This window comes from Takifugu flavidus, chromosome 21, assembly GCF_003711565.1.
Source record: "Takifugu flavidus isolate HTHZ2018 chromosome 21, ASM371156v2, whole genome shotgun sequence".
In the NCBI taxonomy this organism is placed as follows: Eukaryota; Metazoa; Chordata; class Actinopteri; order Tetraodontiformes; family Tetraodontidae; genus Takifugu; species Takifugu flavidus.
The window spans coordinates 10,512,859-10,533,628 of record NC_079540.1 but is presented as its reverse complement, the minus strand read 5'-3'; the positions used below and the strand labels follow the sequence as shown (position 1 = coordinate 10,533,628).

At 46.7% G+C, this 20,770-nt stretch overlaps 2 protein-coding genes across 4 annotated transcripts; both read left to right on the top strand.

Annotated features, from left to right (window-relative positions):
- Positions 1-1,981: 1,981 nt before the first annotated feature.
- Positions 1,982-7,656, top strand: LOC130518392 (tropomyosin alpha-3 chain-like). Its single transcript, XM_057020951.1, has 10 exons — positions 1,982-2,178; positions 2,811-2,936; positions 3,637-3,770; positions 4,039-4,156; positions 4,298-4,368; positions 4,461-4,536; positions 6,322-6,384; positions 6,457-6,526; positions 6,735-6,813; positions 7,073-7,656. Exons 1-10 carry the CDS (start codon positions 2,065-2,067, stop codon positions 7,074-7,076), a joined length of 855 nt encoding a protein of 284 aa, XP_056876931.1. The 5' UTR covers positions 1,982-2,064; the 3' UTR covers positions 7,077-7,656.
- Positions 7,657-9,460: 1,804 nt separating this feature from the next.
- Positions 9,461-17,193, top strand: LOC130518391 (ankyrin repeat and MYND domain-containing protein 2-like). 3 transcript variants are annotated; one of them, XM_057020949.1, is made up of 10 exons: positions 9,461-9,799; positions 10,648-10,712; positions 11,367-11,505; positions 12,160-12,258; positions 12,330-12,490; positions 12,710-12,924; positions 14,362-14,470; positions 14,634-14,762; positions 15,877-16,000; positions 16,403-17,193. In XM_057020949.1, the coding sequence occupies exons 1-10, from the start codon at positions 9,733-9,735 to the stop codon at positions 16,618-16,620; spliced, it is 1,326 nt and encodes a 441-aa protein (XP_056876929.1). In that variant the 5' UTR covers positions 9,461-9,732; the 3' UTR covers positions 16,621-17,193. The 3 variants fall into 3 exon arrangements, with proteins under 3 accessions (XP_056876929.1, XP_056876928.1, XP_056876930.1); XM_057020948.1 differs by having other exon boundaries at positions 14,362-14,497; XM_057020950.1 differs by having other exon boundaries at positions 9,464-9,799; positions 14,362-14,497; positions 16,448-17,193.
- The last annotated feature ends 3,577 nt before the right edge of the window (positions 17,194-20,770 follow it).

Here is a 20,770-nt window from a genome sequence, read left to right as displayed (position 1 = left end):
CATGCTTAAAGGTCACTTTGTCATGCTTAAAGGTCACCCTGTCATGCTTAAAGGTCACTTTGTCATGCTTAAAGGTCACCCTGTCATGCTTAAAGGTCACTTTGCCATGGTTGAAGGTCACTCTGTCATGCTTAAAGGTCACCTGTCATGCTTAAGGTCACTTTGCCATGGTTGAAGGTCACTTTGCCATGGTTAAGGTCACTTTGCCATAGTTGAAGGTCACTCTGTCATGCTTAAAGGTCACCATGTCATGCTTAAAGGTCACTTTGTCATGGTTAAAGGTCACTTTGCCATGGTTGAAGGTCACTTTGCCATGGTTGAAGGTCACTCTGTCATGCTTAAAGGTCACCCTGTCATGCTTAAAGGTCACTTTGTGTCATGGTTGAAGGTCACCATGTCATGCTTAAAGGTCACTTTGTCATGGTTGAAGGTCACTTTGTCATGGTTGAAGTCACTTTGTCATGGTTGAAGGTCATTCTGTCCGTGTGGTGATTGTGGATGTGTTCCTGCTGACCGTGTCCTACTTCCTGTAGTTTTCCAGTCAGGAAATCCAACGGCCTCCTGGTAATTGAGGTGTTCAGCCCCAGCTGGTCCAGCTGATGGACACTTCAGGGTAGATGTGCTGTCGTGTGCCTCAACCTGGGTTCCAGTAGTGGAGCTGGTCGGCACTTCAATTCATTGTGTTGCTAGAGGCCTGACTAGCCACAGCTACTTTTCAACTGCTTCCAATTTAGTGATCCTGACATTTGGAGCGAAAGAAACATTTATTATGCAAAGAAACTTTGCTGGAGAGGCATTTGCTACGACACATTGCTGTTTAGGGGAGTTCTGTGATCAGACACAGGGTGCGGGGGAATGAAGGATGGCTACATTCTCTAAATTCTATCCTTGTTAACCCATAAACTGAGCAGCTAACTCCTAATCCACAAAAAACTCATGTAATACTCTGACCTGAAAGAGCTCCCTGTTCCCATGGAGACAGAATAGATTTACAAATGAGTCTGACATGCTTGCCTTATTGACTGTCCCTAAAACACTTACGGTCTTAAAGGTGCAATTTTATATTAAAAATGTGTACACTGAATCCCTGTCACCACTCTCGGACACCATTAAAAATAATCGTTAAACACCGTAGCACATAAGACTAAGAGGACAATATCTTCCTCATGTGACGTATCGACCTCACACATACGATCCTTCAAATCACGGAGATCAGGCTCCAAATTCAAATAAATCAAATTGGGACTACTTCTTCTCTGTGTGTGCACAGCTGCAGACAGGCCATGTTCTAATCCTCAGGACAATGTCAGCCAAAAGCTGTTTATTAATAACCAGCCGAAGCCCCCAGGGTGGAATTACTGCCATTGCTGCTGCATCCTGTCATCTCCATGACAGCACCAGGTGACAGCCTAGAATTACACCAGAACCAGTCGGTACCCCCGGTACCATCATTGTCATTACCATGTTGGTTAATATTTAGATCTCTCTCCCTTCAGCTGCCTGTTAGGAAACATGAAGCCAGTGAGAAGATCAGTCACAGGGCTCTTCACCTGGAACCTGAGGAGAAGCTCTTCGCACCAGACAACCTCCCTGCCTGGACGCAGAAGTAACAAATCTAGAGTTGACAAGGGAGGCTGACGTCCATGAGTCTGTCCTTCATCCTCGCTCTGACAGAAGAAGCAGTCTGGGATCATCTCCTTCACCTACCTACAGCATCAAGTCATCAAGAGAGATTTGTGGAGTTACAGAAGTTCACGTCAGTTAAATCAGACCTCCGTCCTGTTTCGGACGTGTGTGTTCTCTCAAAGTCTCCCGCGAAACAATCTTTTATATTTTATATCCAGCCAAAATGTCGATCACTCGTATCACTTTCCCAGAGAGAAAGAGCTCAGCATTGTTACTAGAAAGACAAGCCTGAGGTCACATGGGGAAGGTTAGGGGTCATGAGTGGGAGGGTCTCCACCAGCGCCACATAAATGCTCATCCAGGAGCGTCTCTGCCACTTCGCAGGCTCACAGATCATCTGCCCTTCCTGTCGCTCGGGGTCCATTCAGCCTTTTTAAAATGGAGGCCGTCAAGAAAAAGATGCTCATGTTGAAGTTGGACAAGGAGAACGCTCTGGACCGGGCCGAGCAAGCCGAGGCCGACAAAAAGGCAGCTGAGGATAGAAGCAAGCAGGTGGGTGAAGAACACATGTGTGACAGGAAGAACATGTGGGGACAAATAAAGATGTTTTATCTGAGCGAACAAAGATTAAATATATGTTTCACATAAAACGAATGTATGTAATGTGTGTCCAATGGATTCCATCATGCTCTAGAGTTCTATTTATCGTCTCTAACAGGCACAGATGATAAGTGATGAACCAGAACTCTGCTAACGCGTCACTGCTCTAACTTAAAACAGTTTAATAATATTCAATACAGGCAAAAATGCTCCAAACTCTGCCCATTGTTTAGTTTAGTCAGGCAGCTATTATTTTCTAATCAATCAGTCAATGATTGTTTGTGTGTGTCGGTGTGTGTGTGTGTGTTCTTGCATTTGTGACATATTTAGTACCAAAATACTGATTCTACTAGCAAAGTGAGGACATTTTGGTTGGTCCTCACAGTTTGAGGGTTAAGACCTGGTTTAAAGATTAAGGTTAGAACTGAGTTTAGGTTAGAGTTACGGCCAGGGGGTCAGTTTTAAAGGTCTGTGTGTGTGTGTGTATCCTCTAATCAACTCGATCTAGTCAAATCAGACCAGAAACATTGTCCTGGGAGCAGGTTCTTGAATTTGACATCACTGAGTGTGATCTGTCACGGTAGCACGAGGACGAACTCCTGCAGATGCAAAAGAAGCTGAAGGGGACTGAGGACGAGCTGGACAAATACTCCGAGGCCCTGAAGGATGCTCAGGAGAAGCTGGAGGTGGCTGACAAGAAGGCTGCTGATGTGAGTCATTAACCCTGTACACACACACGCACACGCACACACACGCTCGTATAAATAATTCCCAGCTCCTCCCTTTGCATTCCAGTCTGAGCATGGCTCCTCACAGCTGTTGAGGCTGTTTAGAGACCATGCTGTCATGGTTAACCTTGACTCAGGGTTAACAAATCTAAAGGTCTATTTTAGCTTCATTATCCAGGGAACACACACGACAACACGGGGCGAAGGCTTCGTTGTTTTTTTGTAGTGTTATACACGTTTTGTGTGAGTTTTCTTAGATTATAACAAAAAATCCTTCAGCATTAGATGACAGTTATGATCCAGAGGCAACATGGGCATAAAATCATGGCTTTTGTTTTCACATTCTATATAATATAAACACATTTAAAGTTACTTCGTCATCTAATTACTTAACAGTTGAAGGTAGACATCCACATATATGATTCCATGACTAAATGAAGTCCTCTTGTGACAGAATGTGTGAAATAAATGAGGCGTTCAGGTCCTTCCTGACAGTGGTTCCATCCAGAGGATTAGACAGTGGACCTCTCGGGTCCCTTTCTGCTCAAATACACTGACTTTGGTTTCATCTGAGGTCAGAAGTAGGAAGATTTCTGTCCTCTAGACAAGCTTGCAGTCTGACTGGCTGTTTTGTTCCAAACATAACGTGTTTCTTTTAACCCTTTCTACTCACATAACACAGGCTGAAGCAGAAGTGGCTTCTCTGAACAGACGCATCCAGCTCGTGGAGGAGGAATTGGACCGAGCACAGGAGCGGCTGGCAACGGCTCTGCAGAAGCTGGAGGAGGCTGAGAAGGCTGCTGATGAGAGTGAAAGGTACCCTCCTGCATTCACACAAGAACTGACAATACGTTCCAAAAAAAGCCACAAGTACATCTAATCCAAAGTGGCAAATAAATTGGTCACAGCACAAACGGATTCAGGAGTCATTGTGGATTTTTGTACATCAGTTTTAAAAACCTGGTGCCTCCTGCTGAGTCCAGGTGCCGAAAATTCCTGAATCCTGGAAAACCCCATAGAATCACCTATTCCCAAAAGATTCTTTGATTTGTATTGTGTGAAATGAAGCCACGTTTACTTGCAGAGGTATGAAGGTGATTGAGAACCGGGCTCTTAAAGACGAAGAGAAGATGGAGCTTCAGGAGATCCAGCTGAAGGAGGCCAAACACATCGCTGAGGATTCCGACCGCAAATACGAAGAGGTTTTTGCTTTTTTCTTCTTGTAATTCGCAACCTTGCAGGAAGGTTTTACTGTTGACTGATTGTTCTTTAGTCCCTCTTTGTGCTGGTGAGTTTTTCTCTCAACGTCTGACACTTTACTGTGGACACACGAACTTCACCAGGTGGCCCGCAAGCTGGTGATTGTTGAAGCAGAGCTGGAACGTACAGAGGAGAGGGCTGAGCTGGCAGAGGCGTGAGTGGACCTAAGAAGACACATCCCAGTGTATATCCCATCCCATAATGTATGTAAGATTCATTTGTTACTTCTCTTCTTTCTGCTTCAAGTAAATGTGCTGAACTCGAGGAGGAACTGAAGAATGTCACCAATAATCTGAAGTCTCTGGAGGCACAGGCTGAAAAGGTACAATCAGAACCACCGTTTGCACACGTGTATGTGACATTCTATACAACTCACTCTCTTTTCTTATATCTCCTACCAAAAAAAACCAATATTCTTCTACATATATATTGGCCACCTGCAGTGGGTGGTGAGTTGTATGTGGTGCTGTTCTCTTTCCCCTCCTCATCACGATCAGCCACCTTCCTCTAGGAATCTGTCCCCAGTTTGTGGTCAGGGCTGAGACAGAGATCCCAGTTGTGGCCAGTGGGCCAGTCTAATGCTGCTGGTGAGTTGTGAGTGCTGGCTGTAGCTGTAGCTGACAACACTGTTTCCATGGTAAACGGTGTGTCTACGTGTTCAATTTTACCGTTTGGGGTTCCCATTTGGATTATTTTGTTGTTGTGTTCCCTTTCTGGTTTGAACCCAGCATCTTTTGTCTGGGTTGAGGTTAGGTGGTAACAAAATCACTAATTCTTTCAGTGTCTTTTCCTCCTCCACCGGGACACTTATGGGACACTCTCCTCCATCCCCTACTTGTTACTGGGGGAAAACTGGGATCTCACCTTGGATGAAACCAATAGGATGGAGAGTGGATTCCCTGTGTGGCTGTTGCTGACACTGTTAGCTAGCCTTCTTCTGTAGCACACAGCTTCCTCGGTTGAGACAGGAGAGTGTCCAGCCCAGCTGAGAACCTTTGGGGACACATTTATTATTTCACGTTCTTTGTTTTAGGAGTAACTGGGCAGGGCTAAAACATATACCTGTGGTTCTGTGGAGCAGTTAGTTGGCTACGGAGACGGTAACATTTGACGTTGTAATTGCAGGTGGTCACACACAGTTTGGCAAACAGTGGGAAAAAGATTTGTTTAAGGTTTCTGCTTAAAGAGCGTTCCCGTGTCTTTTTTACTTTTTAAAAGTGACGTGCGTGCGGTTTTTATAGAAGCATTAGTTGCTAGTTGGAAGTTGACAGTCCATTCCATAGCTGTCCCTGCTGGCCGCTGGCAATACGTGATAATGTTAGAACGCCATCAGTCGTGGGACGCTCATTAGCACATTGTCAGACACAACCTTTAATATGGACCCACAGTTTATGTTGGAGCTTTGGAATGTGGTCACTTGGGTATGAAGGTCCACAGCACTGCGCAACAGCTCCCTGGTCACGGGCTCAGCAGGATTCGACTTATCTTTGGGCGAGGGGTTTGAGACCTGTCCTCGTCCTCGTCCTTGTAAGGGTGAATACAGTGTGGTGACCCGCAATGAGAAAATGGGCAGAGGGTCACAGATGGTGTGTCTTTAAAAGGTATGATGAGATGGGGTTTTTTGAAAGTTGAAGTGCTGATGCATTCAAAACAGTCATAGTTCATGAGTTCGGGGTTGACACAGATTCAACGGCGCTAGACTCCTGTCTCACTGCTCCGTTTCTATTTCCCATTATCATAAAAGAGAACAGGTAATGACTCCTGGCCCGTCGTTCAGCCTCCGCCCAGCATCCCTGTCTGCTCTCAGGGGGGGTGGAAACAAAAAGCGCTCCTGTTAGTGCCACTGTGTGATGGATCGCTAACAGCTAATCATGGGTTACCATGATTACGGGCAGGTCTTTAGCCCTAAAATAAGTACAAACTCAACGGATCCCTCAAGCATGAAAGCGTGGGGACACACTAACAGCAGTCGAAAAAGAGAAAGAACCTCAAATCAGTTTCAAGAAGGAAAGAAAAATGTTTAGTCAAGAAAAAGACTGAACACTAGCATTCAGACACACATAGAGATGTAAACTAAAGTTGACCTGTATACATCATTTTGTCACAGTACTCTCAGAAGGAGGACAAGTATGAGGAAGAGATCAAAGTCCTGACTGATAAATTAAAAGAGGTGAGCCGTCAATGAAATCAGGCCTTTGTGAGGAAGACGTCGTTTCTCATGAAGGCTGCTTGGTGATTTCAGGCGGAGACTCGAGCTGAGTTTGCAGAGAGATCTGTGGCTAAACTGGAGAAGACTATTGACGACCTGGAAGGTATGCTGATCGTTTCCTGACAATAGATCACTCACCACTGGATCTCAGCAGACTGCAGCTCTGTTCCATCAAATATTTCAGTGTTTATCAGTGTGTGTTTTTGAGATTATCTCTTTGATAACAGCCCAGCTGAGAGTTGAACTTACTTACATTTTAATGCTAATTGTGTTCTCTCTTTTTGTCACTATTTTATTATACTGACATTTAGATGAGCTTTATGCACAAAAACTGAAGTACAAAGCCATCAGTGAGGAGCTGGACCTCGCTCTCAATGACATGACCTCTATGTAAGCCTGTCTGTCCACCTGCCTGTCTGCCTGCCTGTCTGCCTGCCTGTCTGCCTGCCTGTCTGCCTGCCTCAGGCTACCTCTGACATGACCTAGCATGTAGCTCGTGTAGAGGTTAAGCACTGATATAACATAACAGTGGCAAGAGCTGACTTAGATGTGAGCAGGAGCTTTTCTGGACTGATTGAAATTAATAAAAGCATCTGTGTTAAAGTCAAATATCGACCGAGACTGAAACTGTCATTTCCTGCACCTTCAGCTGAGCAGCAAAGCTCCCAACCGAGCCAAGCCGAGCCAACCAGGTGCTGGTGGAAACATGGCATCAGTCTTCTCTTCTTTGTCATCCCACACTTGTGCCCCCCCCCCCCACACACACACACACATGCACGTACAACATACATACACACACAAGTACACACACGTGATTCTGGTTGAAGGATCATAGCAACTGGACTGTTTGACTCTCATCCAAGAGGCTTCTGTTCTAGCTGACTGGTTGGGAGTTATTATTAAATCCCATTGTGTCAAGGGAAGTTTCAATGACCTGCAAAATGAGGGGTGGAGCAACCAACCACCAAGTGACTGAAGCTCCAAAGGTGTTGATGGCTCCAGAAGACTGCAATTCCCAAGCAGTCAGCAAGAACTGAATGAGAATTCAAACAGTGCAGTTAAGATTTAACTACCAGAATTACCATGACCTGGATGACCTTCACAGGTAGTACACACAGACACACACACACACACACACACACACACACACACACGCACCAGTCCAACTGTGTTTTTTATCTGCAGCTCTGCATCTGTTCTCTTCACTGTTATTAAACATCAGTTTGGAGTAAAGTTGCTTCAGCGTCTCTGTCTACGTCAGTGAGAGAAAGTCGAGACAAAGTTTAAATCGTTTCTCAGTTTTAATCATGAAGTTGCAGATGAAGCTCTCTGGTCTCTGAGATGAGACAGAAAAAGCTCCAGGAGCTGATGGACCCCACAAACACGGTGTGAAGGTCTCGCATCTCCGCAAAAAGAGGACAGTAGTAATGAAAAGTGACCAAACTCGTAAGATCTGTTGATTATCCATCCATCTTCTAGCCACTAACCTGTTGATCGGTGATCACAGAAGTTTAACTGTTCTGGCCGTTTCCTGCGCATCATGTTAAATAGCATTCGTCCTTACGAGGGGCGATGGAAGTCAGCAACGAGGGAGAGCCAAAATAAGCAAGGCACCCTCCCCCCGGCACCATGAGCCAGAGGGGAGACGGGACCTCGGACGCAGGGATTAATTCTAGGAATTAATCGCCCCGCTCTGCCTGACCATTGAAATGGGGGGGAGGTGCTAACCTGAGGGTAAACTGGCAACCTGTGTCTGTATCTGGAATATGAGTGAGCAGGAGGTTGGCAGCTTCAGTATTGGTGGACAGTTTGGCCAATGGCAGAATTGGCCGACCTTTGAAGAGCAGTCAAGGACCGTTACAAAAGCCTTCCACACAATCCAGGGCAAAGTGTCTGCTTGGGTCAGTCTTCACAGTGAACAGTTGCCCAGCCACTTCCAGCAGGTGTCACCCCTCCAAAGTCAGTTTAACCACCAGCAAGTCACGGTTTCTCGCATCGTAGTTGCACTATACTGGTGAATCTGTGGGAGGAAAACAAAATGATTGAGCCGAGTGATGAGACAACACGGCACTGACCGACCTCAACATCAGGTGAATCCACCTCGTTTCATCTAGAATTGGCTGCCCGATTGGGACTGACCCAGTTGACACTGAGCCAAGCTGTGCGGGATGGAATTATCCAAACGTCAGTCTTGTCCATCAGCCCTAGCATCCAAAATTAGATGTAATATTCCACCACGAAGCGGGTTAGGTCAGCATGTGGGTGACAGTGATTCATTAAAAGCCTAACCCTGTTTAAGCAGAGTCCATACATGGGTACCAGAACTCATCGCCCCACCTATACCGTAGTCCAACGTCTTGCCTCGTAAAAGCCCAATGACACTGACATTACAGTTGTTTCCTCCCTTATGTGGCCCACCTCCTGCAGCCACTTTATGGGGCCCTTACGCTATGGAAGGCCAACGACCAGGTCAACTAGGCTCCCAAACGGATCCGAGCATTTATTGGAGCCAACTCTGCCCTTGGGAACGTGGGGCTCCTTGCACATCCTGCACCACAGGCAAAAAGTCAGCTATATACACAAGAATTTGAATCAATTTTAATGAAAACACATCCAAATCATCTTACTTTTAGTGATACTGTACACCCATATCTGTCAGCACACACCAGTAAAGCATCCATTGCCTTGGGAAGCCTTTTGGTGATAAATGTTCAATAAATATGATAAATATGGCCATACAAATGTGCAAAAAGTACATATGTAGTCATCCTCAGTCCAATGGTGCGTCAAACCAAACATGTCATCCAGGTGACAACATGCTCTTCGTCACACTGTTTTTCTTGCTCTCACTTGCAAGTCATTATCACCCTCATTTGTGCATTAAAGTTCATTCTTCTGAGACCTGCTACAGTATTTACAGCCTCTCTTCATTAAAGCTGCTTCTACCTGTCCTCTCCACTTCTCCTCCCCCTCTGCACATCCAGCCATCAGCAGGAGGGTCCCCCAACATGAGCTTTGATCCTGCTCAAGGTTTCTTCCTGTTAAGGGTGAGTTTTTCCTGCCACTGTTGCTTGTTGGGGGTCAGGCCCTTCACCAACAGACTGCTCCACCCATGCTGCGTGACCAAGACATACCCCTTCAGCAAACAATGCCACTCCCCCATTACTGCCAGAGTGGTATATTCCAGGCAGAGCTCCACTCAGTTCCCCTGAGGATGCCTGAACCTTTGATGGCAGACTGGGGGCACCAGGAGAGCTGGTTCATCCAGGTCACAGAAGAAGCTTCAGCAGACTGAGAGGACCAGAGAGGATGTCTGTACCAGAGAAGGGAGATGTGTCTGCCTCTGAGAGGAAACTCCTACAGATAATTGCTGCTGGTGAGCTCATTTGTATCACTGCACAAACATACACAGACGTCCTTCTGGATGATGAATGATGCCATTTAGCTGTTAGAGCTGTTCAGCTGTTACTCTAATCGCTTCAACCAAATTCCAAAAAGTATGACATAATGTTACATTTAAAGTCAAAGATCTATATTTATATCATATATTGGAATCTAACATGCAAAAAAAAACCTTCAAAGGAAAATGTTTGCATTATGATGTGTAGAAGAGCTGCAGTCTTTTGTACTTGTGTAACAGCTGTGTGTTATACATATAATAGCTGTGTGATATACCTGTGTGTTATATGTGAAATAGCTGTGTGATATACCTGTGTGTTATATGTGAAATAGCTGTGTGATATACCTGTGTGTTATATGTGAAATAGCTGTGTGATATACCTGTATGTTATATGTGAAATAGCTGTGTGATATACCTGTATGTTATATGTGAAATAGCTGTGTGATATACCTGTGTGTTATATGTGAAATAGCTGTGTGATATACCTGTATGTTATATGTGAAATAGCTGTGTGATATACCTGTATGTTATATGTGAAATAGCTGTGTGATATACCTGTGCTTTATATGTGTAATAGCTGTGTGATATACCTGTGCATTATACGTGTAATAGCTGTGTGATATACCTGTGTGTTATACCTGTGTGTTATATGTGAAATAGCTATGTAATATGCCTGTGCGTTATACGTGTAATAGCTGTGTGATATACCTGTGTATTATACCTGTATATTATATGTGTAATAGCTATGTAATATGCCTGTGTGTTATACCTGTGCGTTATACCTGTGCGTTATACCTGTGTGTTATACACATGTTTGTGTGCAGGTGATGTGCAGGAGGCTGCAGAGCTGCTGGCCAGTGAAGATGTACGAGTCAACTGTTTGGACGAGGTAAACGTTAATTCTTAACGTGTAATTTACACACACACACACACACACACACACACACACACACACACACACACACACACACACACACTCAGTTCAGACCTGAACAAAAGGTGATGGTGTAAGAGCCTGCAGAGGTCAGCTGACCTGCAGCCACACAGGTCTTTGACTGTTGTTTGTTCACAATTACGGTCTCCAACATGAAACCCACAGCAGAGGCTTCAGTTCTCCAACATGGTGTGGAAGTTGTCTTCACCCTGACTCGTGTTGATCAGTGGTGTCACTGCAACCTGTTCCTTCTGGGATGGAAGCATGTGGAGCTGACATGTGACAGGCCGACGGCCCTCGAGGCTGTTTCTAACAATGCTAAAGCCTCTATACATTAACCTCACACACTGTCGAGCTGCCACAGGCAGGCGCAGCAGGGCGACTCCAACACCGCCTCCCAGGTTACAGTCGTGTGTGTGTGTGTGTGTGGTGTGTGTGTGTGTGTGGTGTGTGGCAGACATGCAGGCAGACTTGCAGGCAGACAGACACGCAGGCAGACATGCAGGCAGACAGACATGCAGGCAGACATGCAGGCAGACAGACATGCAGGCAGGCAGACACGCAGAGGGGCAGACAGGCTTCAGCTGTTGTCCTCCCTCCTGTCTCCAGTACGGCATGACCCCCCTCATGCATGCAGCCTATAAAGGGACGGCTGATTTGTGCTGTTTGCTGCTTCAACATGGAGCCGACGTCAACTGTAACCAGCATGAGTTTGGGTACACGGCGCTCATGTTTGCTGCTCTCTCAGGTACATTCATGTCTTCACTCGTTCAGACACAATCCACCACCAGGGTCCTCTCTCCTCGCTGCTTCATGGCTGCTTGTGCCCCTCCTCTCTCTCTCCTCCCCCTCTTGTCTCTCTCTCTTCTCCGTCCCTCTCTCCTCCCTCCCTCTCTCTCTCCTCCCCCTCTCGTCTCTCTCTCTCTCCGTCCCTCTCTCCTCCGTCCCTCTCTCTCTCCTCCCCCTCTCATCTCTCTCTCCTCCATCCTTCTATCCTCTCTCTCCCCCTCTCTCCTCCCTCCTCTCTCTCTCTCTCTCTCTCCCCTTCATCCCTCTCTCCTTCCTCTCTCTCTCCCCCCCTCCACCCCCTCTCTCTGTATCTACAGGTATTACAGAATGCATAGCTGCACTGGACATACTGTAATTGACCTCTGACCCCAATAGCCCACTCAGTTTTTGTTCTGTGTCTTCAGTATTAGTGAAGCATCCAAGATGTATGTGTGTGTTCTTCTCCTTTTTTCTGTTCTCTATCTTCTCTTTTCCCCATCTGTCCATCAGCAGGAGGGTCCCCCATATTAGCCCGGTCCTGCTCAAGGTTTCTGTCTTCAGTGGAACAGACGTTAATAAATAAAGTGGAATTGAACTGAACATCTAGTGAATGAGCATTTTTCACTTCTTCCAGGGAAAACGGACATCACGTCGATGATGTTGGATGCAGGAGCAGAGACAGACTTGGTGAATTCTGTAGGACGCACTGCTGCTCAGATGGCAGCATTTGTAGGTGAGGCGGAACTCTCCTGTCGGCTCAAATGTGACATTGAGTAGATGTGAACCTGTTCAATCTTCATCCAGGTCAACATGACTGCGTGACAGTGATCAACAACTTCTTCTCACGAGCAAGGCTGGAATACTATACCCGGCCTCAAGGGCTAGAAACGGAACCCAAGTTGCCGCCAAGGCTAGCAGGACCCTTGCACAAGATCATCATGACAACCAACCTCAACCCAGTCAAGGTGGGACCTGCTACTGGGCTAAGAAAACCCCACACTGTGAGATCTTCAGTGTCTAATAAGGTTTAATAAGGTCATTAGGTCATTGGGCCACTGGTACATCAACACAGGGGCTAGATGTTGTTTATTGGAAGGATTGATCCAATGTCAGTGACCTCATCAGGATAGTTGCTTCTTCTGTATTCGACCCTCTGACCTTCCTCTGACCTCTTCTCCGATCAGATGGTCCTGCTGGTGAAGGAGCACCCGATGATGATCGACGCGGTCGCTCTGGAGAAGTGCTATCAAGTGATGGACCTGCTGTGTGAGCAGTGTGTGAAGCAACAAGACATGAATGAGGTTCTGGCCATGAAGATGCACTACATCAGCTGTGTCCTGCAGAAGTGTCTGGCCTCTCTACACAAACGGGATGACAAGCTGGATGACCTCATCAAGATGTGAGCGTTCTGATTCTGAACCCTTTAAATCAGCCTGTGGCCACATTAGCACCTCAGCACGACTGAGGCATCTCAAATATTCAGTGAATTGATGAAGTAACTGTTATGAGATCCTTCCAAAGCTCTTTTAGCGGTCCAGGTTCACACCTTCTCCTGCATTTGTGAAGGATCTCTGCTGGGCTTCTAACATTATTAACTGTGGCAGGACGTCATGTGGTTGAACAGCAAGTCTGTCTGTTGAATAATAAGTTAACCTTTCCTTTATAGAACCACTGGTTTAAACGTTCATGTCTCGCTGCTCCTTCAGAGGAAGAGTCAGAATCATCTTTAGCATTGAGGGTTATTTTCATCCACTTTTTCATGTAAAAGTGGTCAAAGACCTCAACAAAAGGATTGTGATCCATTCTGATTGGGTTGCTGTCGCTCTCCTCAGCTGTGACTCAGAAGCTTGACAGGTTCTGGATCTGGTTTGACCTGATCGACCGTGCTGCTCTCTGCTGATGAGCGTCATTATTCCAAAAACTGGGTCTTTATCCTCATTAGACTGATAATCTGATTCACGTGGCCACGAGGTCCTCCTTGGGAGTAGCAGGTTGGACCTGCTTTAGCCTTCAGATTCGCCTTAGTTCCTCACACACCGCACCTAATTCCTCACATATTTTGGTCCACGTTGACATCAGAGCATCACACAGTTGCTGCACATTTGTCAGCTGACCATCCAACTGCCTGAACTGTTGACACGACGCCGGACAGCTGCATGTTTTCATGTTGATGATGCCAAACTGTCAAATCTGGACCATCCACAGCAGAACCCAGCCAACATCCTCCTGACTGTTATTTTGCAGCTTTGGTCGGCCTGTGGGACTGGTAGCCTCAGGAGGGGCAGCCAGCGTGGCCCATCGTCTTCACAGGTCCAGGTGTTGTGGGTTTAGAGGAGACTCTGCATACCCTGGTTGTCATGTGTGGTTATTGGCTTCCTATCAGCTCAAGCCTGGCCAATTTCCTCTGACCTCTTCACTCAGAAAGATGCAGCTTCATGGAGATTTTTGAACCATTCTCTGTAAACTCGGTAGTTCTGGTTGTGCTCCAGCAGACCAACAACGAGTCTCCAAAGACCTTGTAATCACCTTTGTTGCCTCCCTGATGCTCAGGTTAAACTTCAGAAGGTTGTTTCTACAGACCTGCTCTGAATGGTTCTTTAACAGCATCTGTTTGTGTCTCTGCTGCTCTGCTGATGCTGCTCTGCTGTTGTTGCTCTGCTGATGCTGCTCTGCTGCTGCTGCTCTGCTGCTGCTGCTCTCTGCTGCTGCTGCTCTGCTGCTGCTGCTCTGCTGCTGCTGCTCTGCTCTGCTGCTGCTGCTCTGCTGCTGCTGCTGCTCTGCTGCTGCTGCTCTGCTGCTGCTGCTCTGCTCCTGCTGCTCTGCTGCTGGGCTCCAGGCTGCTGAAAGGAAGAGACAGTGACGGATTCCCACAGTACCAGGAGAAGTTCATCCGGGACTGCATCAGGAAGTTTCCGTACTGCGAGGCCACACTCCTTCAGCAGCTGGTGAGGAGCATTGCACCGGTAGAGATTGTAAGTAGAAATATGTCAGATAACTTAAATGTAGAGTAAAACATGTGACCTTGGATGAGAGCATCGGTAGAGCAGCTGCTGCAGCCATGGAGGCCACAGGCTACTGTTGATATGACCTCCTCCATCTTCTCTCCAGGGGAACGAGCCCACAGCCTTTTCTGTGCTGACTCAGGCTCTTACGGGTCAGATGGCCTTTGTGGATGCCGATTACTGCGCCACCTGTGGGGAGAGGGGAGCAGACAAAAAATGCTCCCTTTGTAAATTAGTAAGTCAACATTTCAGCTCTACATCTTGGTTTTAAGGCCTCAGCCTGAAAGAAGCTCTGTGTAGCTCAAACTTACCTCTTCTTCATGCTTGGTTGGGGTGTTAAAGGCCGACTGAGGGCAGAGCAACACCAAACAGCATACACATCAAATCAAACCAAATCAACTCAATTTAGAGTCCAAAACCTCAATTATTCTTCTTTGTGATGTTCTCTGTTCTCAGACATCAGCTTTACAAGAGAAAAATGCCAGGAAATACTCACTAAAAGACTACTGCAAACTGAGTTTTAAAAAGAGAGGCTCAAAACTGACAGCAGAGTTTGCATTTTCAGCCCAATCTGATCTAAAACCCAAACAGGAAGTGTTCAGTTAAGGTTCTTCATCAGGTGTAAATCAGGAGCCACAGTCACTACGAATCCTGAGACTAAAAGTAACTTTTAGAGGCGTGATTCTAAAAGAAATCGAAAGGTTTTTCTGGGACTTTCCCCTGAGTAAGATTAAAGTCCTTCATAAAGCATCATTGGCCTGAAGGTGGAAACTGTGGAGAGGAGAAGTTTGAAGAAGCCTCAGAGTCTTAAGCAGACCAGATGGTGGAAGAATGAAGAGGAAGGAGAAATCTTCTCTGAATATTGGCCCATAATACCTTTATATATTGCTGTGGATGCTCTATTCCAGTATCCATGTAGATCAACAATATCTCTTCAGCCCCGACCGGAGCACCAGAGTCCCCTCCAGCAGTTCTTGGTTGTCCTCCAGCAGCTCTGCTCTTCTTTTAGCAGGATGGTCCTCCATCGTGGTTCGGCAGCTGCATCACCAATACCATCACATTATTAATATTTCATTACGACACGTACGTTAATAAAGTTCTATGATGGTTGGTTTCACTGTCAATTCTTTTCTGCATTTGGAACAACCATCACAGGTCTTAAGAGACCTGGTAGGAACCTACCGAGGAAGCTCCTGGATTAAGGCTCTTTGTTGGGAAAGGTTAGGCTGAATGTGGAGCTCATAGAGTCTCAGGACCTTTGTGAAAGTGATTTAATTCATGAAGATGTGAAAATGTGCACGTGTGGGGACAAAATCAGGTCTTTATATGTGCATGTACTCTGTTTTAAGGCCAAGTACTGCAGCCTAACGTGCCAAAAACTCCACTGGTTCACCCATAAGAAGATGTGCCGGCCTGTGCACGTGCACAGTGCTGAACTTCAGGCTGACGCTCCCCAGCTGAAGGAGCTCAAAGGTAGCAAACTTTTTTTTACCGTCAGGTTGTTGCTAGGTTACACACTGAGGAATCTTGTCCAGCCATCCCATCATTTAACTACCTGATAGGATTTACCCAAAAGTTCCATAGGACAGAATATAGTTGGGTTTATCTTTTAATGACAATATTTCTGTCTAATATAAAACTGGGCGGTGGGAGCTCAGTCAGTAGGGGGCCGGCCTGAGAAGGGGAGGGTTCTCTTTTCAAGCCCCTTTATGGAGAAAACATGGAAGGTGTTCTGATGGCACTGCCGAGGAACCCTTGAGCAAGGTACCACCTTCCCGCTGACCCCGGAAGGGAAAAAATGGTCAAGACAAGGGAAAAAACAGATAAAAAACGGTTTGATTAGCTTTGATGCTAACGGCATCCCTCTTTGTTTAGAGGAAGAGCATGTTGGGAGCTTCTCACCACTCTTCTCTCTGTTAGAGGATGAGAGCGACCTGGAGATGGAGACGGCCAACTTCCTGCAGGCTCTGTGTCTGCGTGCAGAGGAGAAGATTGCGGCAGCAGGGGGATGTCCTGCAGAGCAGCTGGACCTGGACTGTCCCTCCACCTCAGCTGAGACAAACATGCTCCCCAGACTCAGACACGACAACTAGCGGGCGCTCAGCCATTATCTTCTCTTTAGCAAAAATCCAGTTGGTCCAAACTGGGAAAAGCTCCTGGAGGCTGTCTAACTGGAATCTGCAGGAAGTGCTAAAAAAATAAATCAAACTGGATTTAGGTTGAAGCCATATTTTTTAAAAACTTGGTCATTTAAACTTTCCCGAATGAAATGTGCTCAAAGATTTATTTATTTTTGCTGAGTAATCGTTTATTTTAGCATAATAGAGACCCAAATTAAAGTATTTACCTTCTTTCCTAAAAATGAATAAAGAGCAAATACATTTAGGTTTTCTCGATACAAGTCTAGTCTCATATGTTGTTGCTGAAGAAGTTTCCACCATCACGACTGAGCTGATCCTGGATCAATGATGCTAACATGCTAACAGGCTACCAGGCTGACTCGGTCAAGCAGCAGGCTGTGCTGCTTTTATAAATTCTCCTATACTTGATCGTTTGAGACAGCTCGGGACCCCCAGCCTTCACGACCTTGATTAACCTTGACCTCAGGCCGTCTGTCCCAGCTGTCTTCATCTGTGCTGTGATTAAACCTTTTCATTCAGAAATGACTCCAGCTTTTCACTTCCTCCTTTTTACCGACAACATTGGAGCTACGATTTACGATGTGTTTGACACGTTTGAAGCTCTTCTTCATCTTTACATCCATCTAGTGGAACTGGTTGGGACCTCACAACAGCTCCTGACACCACATTTAGTCCTGATTCCTGCTGTGAAGGAGTTAAATTCCAGGTGTGTTCCTTTTTTGTCTTATCTTAACAAGCTGTTCTACGCTGTGCTGCTGCCTGTCTGTGTGTGTGTGTGTGTGTGTGTGTGTGTGTGTGCGTGCATTATTCCACTTGTTGTAATAACACCTTTATTCTCTGCTGGTTTTGATTTCCAGGTTATTTCCTTTGATTGACAGGTCACATGCTGGTCACACACCAGTTCAACAGGCAACAACAACACAGTCGGAACCTTGTTTGTGAAAAATTTATTGAGTTAGTGGAACTTTCTGCTGGAATAATAAATAAAGCAGCAGTTGGCCACCTGGGGGAGCACGAGTGTCTTTGGCCTCACTTTAATGGAGCACTCATGTTTCCGTGGTTACAGTCTGTTAACAAGGAGACTTTATTCCTCAACATTTGTTACCTTTCAACGGTTGAACGCTCAGTCGGAGGCCGGGCTAGAACCTAGAACCTGCTGCTCTCAGAGGAACGAGGATCCCGCTCTCCGCTTCGCCCCCTCGGCCTTTTCCTTCTCACTCCGCCCATTTCCGCTAGTTCTGCCTCAGGCTTTTCCGTCTCCAGTCAGTCCACCGTTTTCTCCCAAAGCGGAAACCAAAACCTCCTTTCTCCCTACTGACAGCTTGGAGTTCACCGGCGATGGAGGTCAGAGCTTCATTCTTCTTCCCACCGTTCTCTCCCTGCCTTCTCTCCCTGAAACTCACTGACGGGCCACCGGTCAAAGGCGTCAGGATCCGGGTTGCCAGCGCGTCCCTTTGGGCCCTCCGCAGGCGGCTCTGCTTCGGCTGCAGCAGCGTCACGTGTGGATGGTCCCCACTCCCGGCGCGTGTTACTTGTTGAAGCAGGCAGTGGTCCTGCTGGTGCTGCTGAAGCTCTGAGAGATCCTCAAAGGGAAGCAGAATGCTGGGAAAATGGGGGGAGGGCATGATGCTCCGTGGTATCGGACAGAGGAGGGTAAAGAAGAGGAGATGTGAGGCGCCGAGATGAAAAGCAGTTGTCATCTAGAAACACACAGACTTGATTTAAACATGGATGGAGATCAGATAAAGACAAATGACAGCAGCCGACTTGGTCCCAAAAGTATGTTCAAACACATCATCGTCCGTCTTGTGAAGGCAGGTGGCGCCGCTACGGACAGACTTCGTCGTGATACTCGTCTGTCGCCTCAGAATCTGACAGCGTTCAGAGAAGGAAGGAAAAATGGAAAAGGTCTGAAGATCACCCTCAAGCTCGTCTTTATCAACTCACCTTGTGCTGCGGGTTAAACTGATGAATCTTCTCCTCATCTTTGGCTCCTCTGAGCTTTTATAAGCTAAACTCAGGGTCTTTAGCCCCCACCCTCAGGCCCCCCCCCATTGGTCCCTTCAACACTGTGACGCAGACAAACCTCCATAACCTTCATTCTTCCCTCTGAGAAACGTCCAGAGTGTGGCTATAATTACCTCGATGATTGGGGAGGCAATTCATGAAGAAGTAGTCAATTCATTAAGATAGTTGTGCTGGTGGGGGTGTGTTTGTGTGTGGGTGGGGTCATCATGAAGGTTGTCTGGGAGAACACAGACTCACCTGAAAGAATGTCCTTTAGTTAAGGCCAACAGTGATTAAGGCTGCTTCTTTCTCCTCGTTTGCTGTGGACACAGAAGCAACCAAAAGGACGCCAACTTAGGGAATGTCATTAACATCTGCATTAATTTGTCATCCAATCTGATCTGATCTTCCTCAAAGCAAAGAATAATGACAAACATAATGGGCCTGACATGATAACACCTCTGTTTTCAGGATGCTACTGCTCATGGGAAAAATCTGTTAGCAGCAATCAGATGTAACCTTGTCAACATCTGCCTGATACTGACCCAACAAACCCTCCTCTGGGCTCCTCTGGTCTTCTCTTTACTCCTCTGGGCTCCTCTGGACTCCTCTAAACTCCTCTGGGCTCCTCTGGGCTCCTCTGGGCTCCTCTGGTCTTCTCTTTACTCCTCTGGGCTCCTCTGGTCTTCTCTTTACTCCTCTGGGCTCCTCTGGGTTCCTCTGGTCTTCTCTTTACTCCTCTGGGCTCATCTGGGCTCCTCTGGGCTCCTCTGGGCTCATCTGGTCTTCTCTTTACGCCTCTGGGCTCCTCTGGGCTCCTCTGGTCTTCTCTTTACACCTCTGGGCTCCTCTGCACTCCTCTGGTCTTCTCTTTACTCCTCTGGGCTCCTCTGCGCTCCTCTGGTCTTCTCTTTACTCCTCTGGGCTCATCTGGGCTCCTCTGGTCTTCTCTTTACTCCTCTGGGCTCATCTGGGCTCCTCTGGCTCCTCTGGTCTTCTCTTTACTCCTCTGGGCTCCTCTGGTCAACATGATGTGGAACAGGATACGAATGTAACAGGAAGGTCTTCTTGTCTGCTCTCAGTAAGCCATATTTGTCGGTAAAAAAAGATACTAAGTCTTCAGTTCTTCAGGTTCTGAAGTGACCTTCAGCATTGCTCTGGTGTCTCTCATCTTCCTCTTCACCTCTGACTCCCTCTGGGGTTCAGGTCAGACCAGTTTCCTGACCAGTCAAGCTGAGGAATACCATGAACAGGTACTGGTCCTGTTGACAGTGTGGGCAGGAGCCAAGCCCTGCAGCTTAATGAAGATACTGGTTTCATTCTTCAGCAGGAGAATGAAACCAGTGTCTCCATTGAGATGCTCAGGGGAAGGAAGGCTGGAGCACTCTCAAATCTACTGATAGAAGCTTGCTGACCTTGGACCTGATAACACAGGGTGGCTCCAAACCATCACTCTCTGGAGACTTGAGACTGGAGCTCCAACAGCTTGGAGTCTGAGCTTCTACTCTCCCTCCAGACTCTGGGATCTTGATTTGTTGTTCCTCAGGAGCCACCAGGGTTCCTCTAGAGTTCCTAGCTGTTTCCTCAGCCCAGGTGAGACTCCTCTCATGTTATTTCTGGTTGACAGCAGGATTGTAATGGTTGTATCCAGGTCCCGGATCCACCCGAAGCTTGAACTCCCCATGCAGTCCACTCCTTCCTGGTGAATCTCCTACATGTTCTTGAATGATCCTCGATCCTCTCAAGGTTCCTCTTCTCTCTGTTGCTTCAGCACCTTTTTCTACCACCTTTCCTTGCAGTCATTGTCAGTGAAGGTTCTTGGATGGAGCTTCTTCAGCTGTGATCTTTGGGGTCAGACCCGCTTGTTTGGGGTCTTCAGGACAACTCTCGGGTCATCAGTCTTCTCCATGATGGTAGAGCCTCCTGAACCAGACTGGAACCATTTAAAAGAACCTTTAATGATCCAGTCAGAGTTTGACCACATGAAGGTCCAACACATTTTTGCAGGATTCTGAAGTTCTGGCTCCGTTTCTCTCAGCTGTCTAAAATCATCATTTCTCATATCACGTCTTCATTTCTGAACAAACAGCATTTT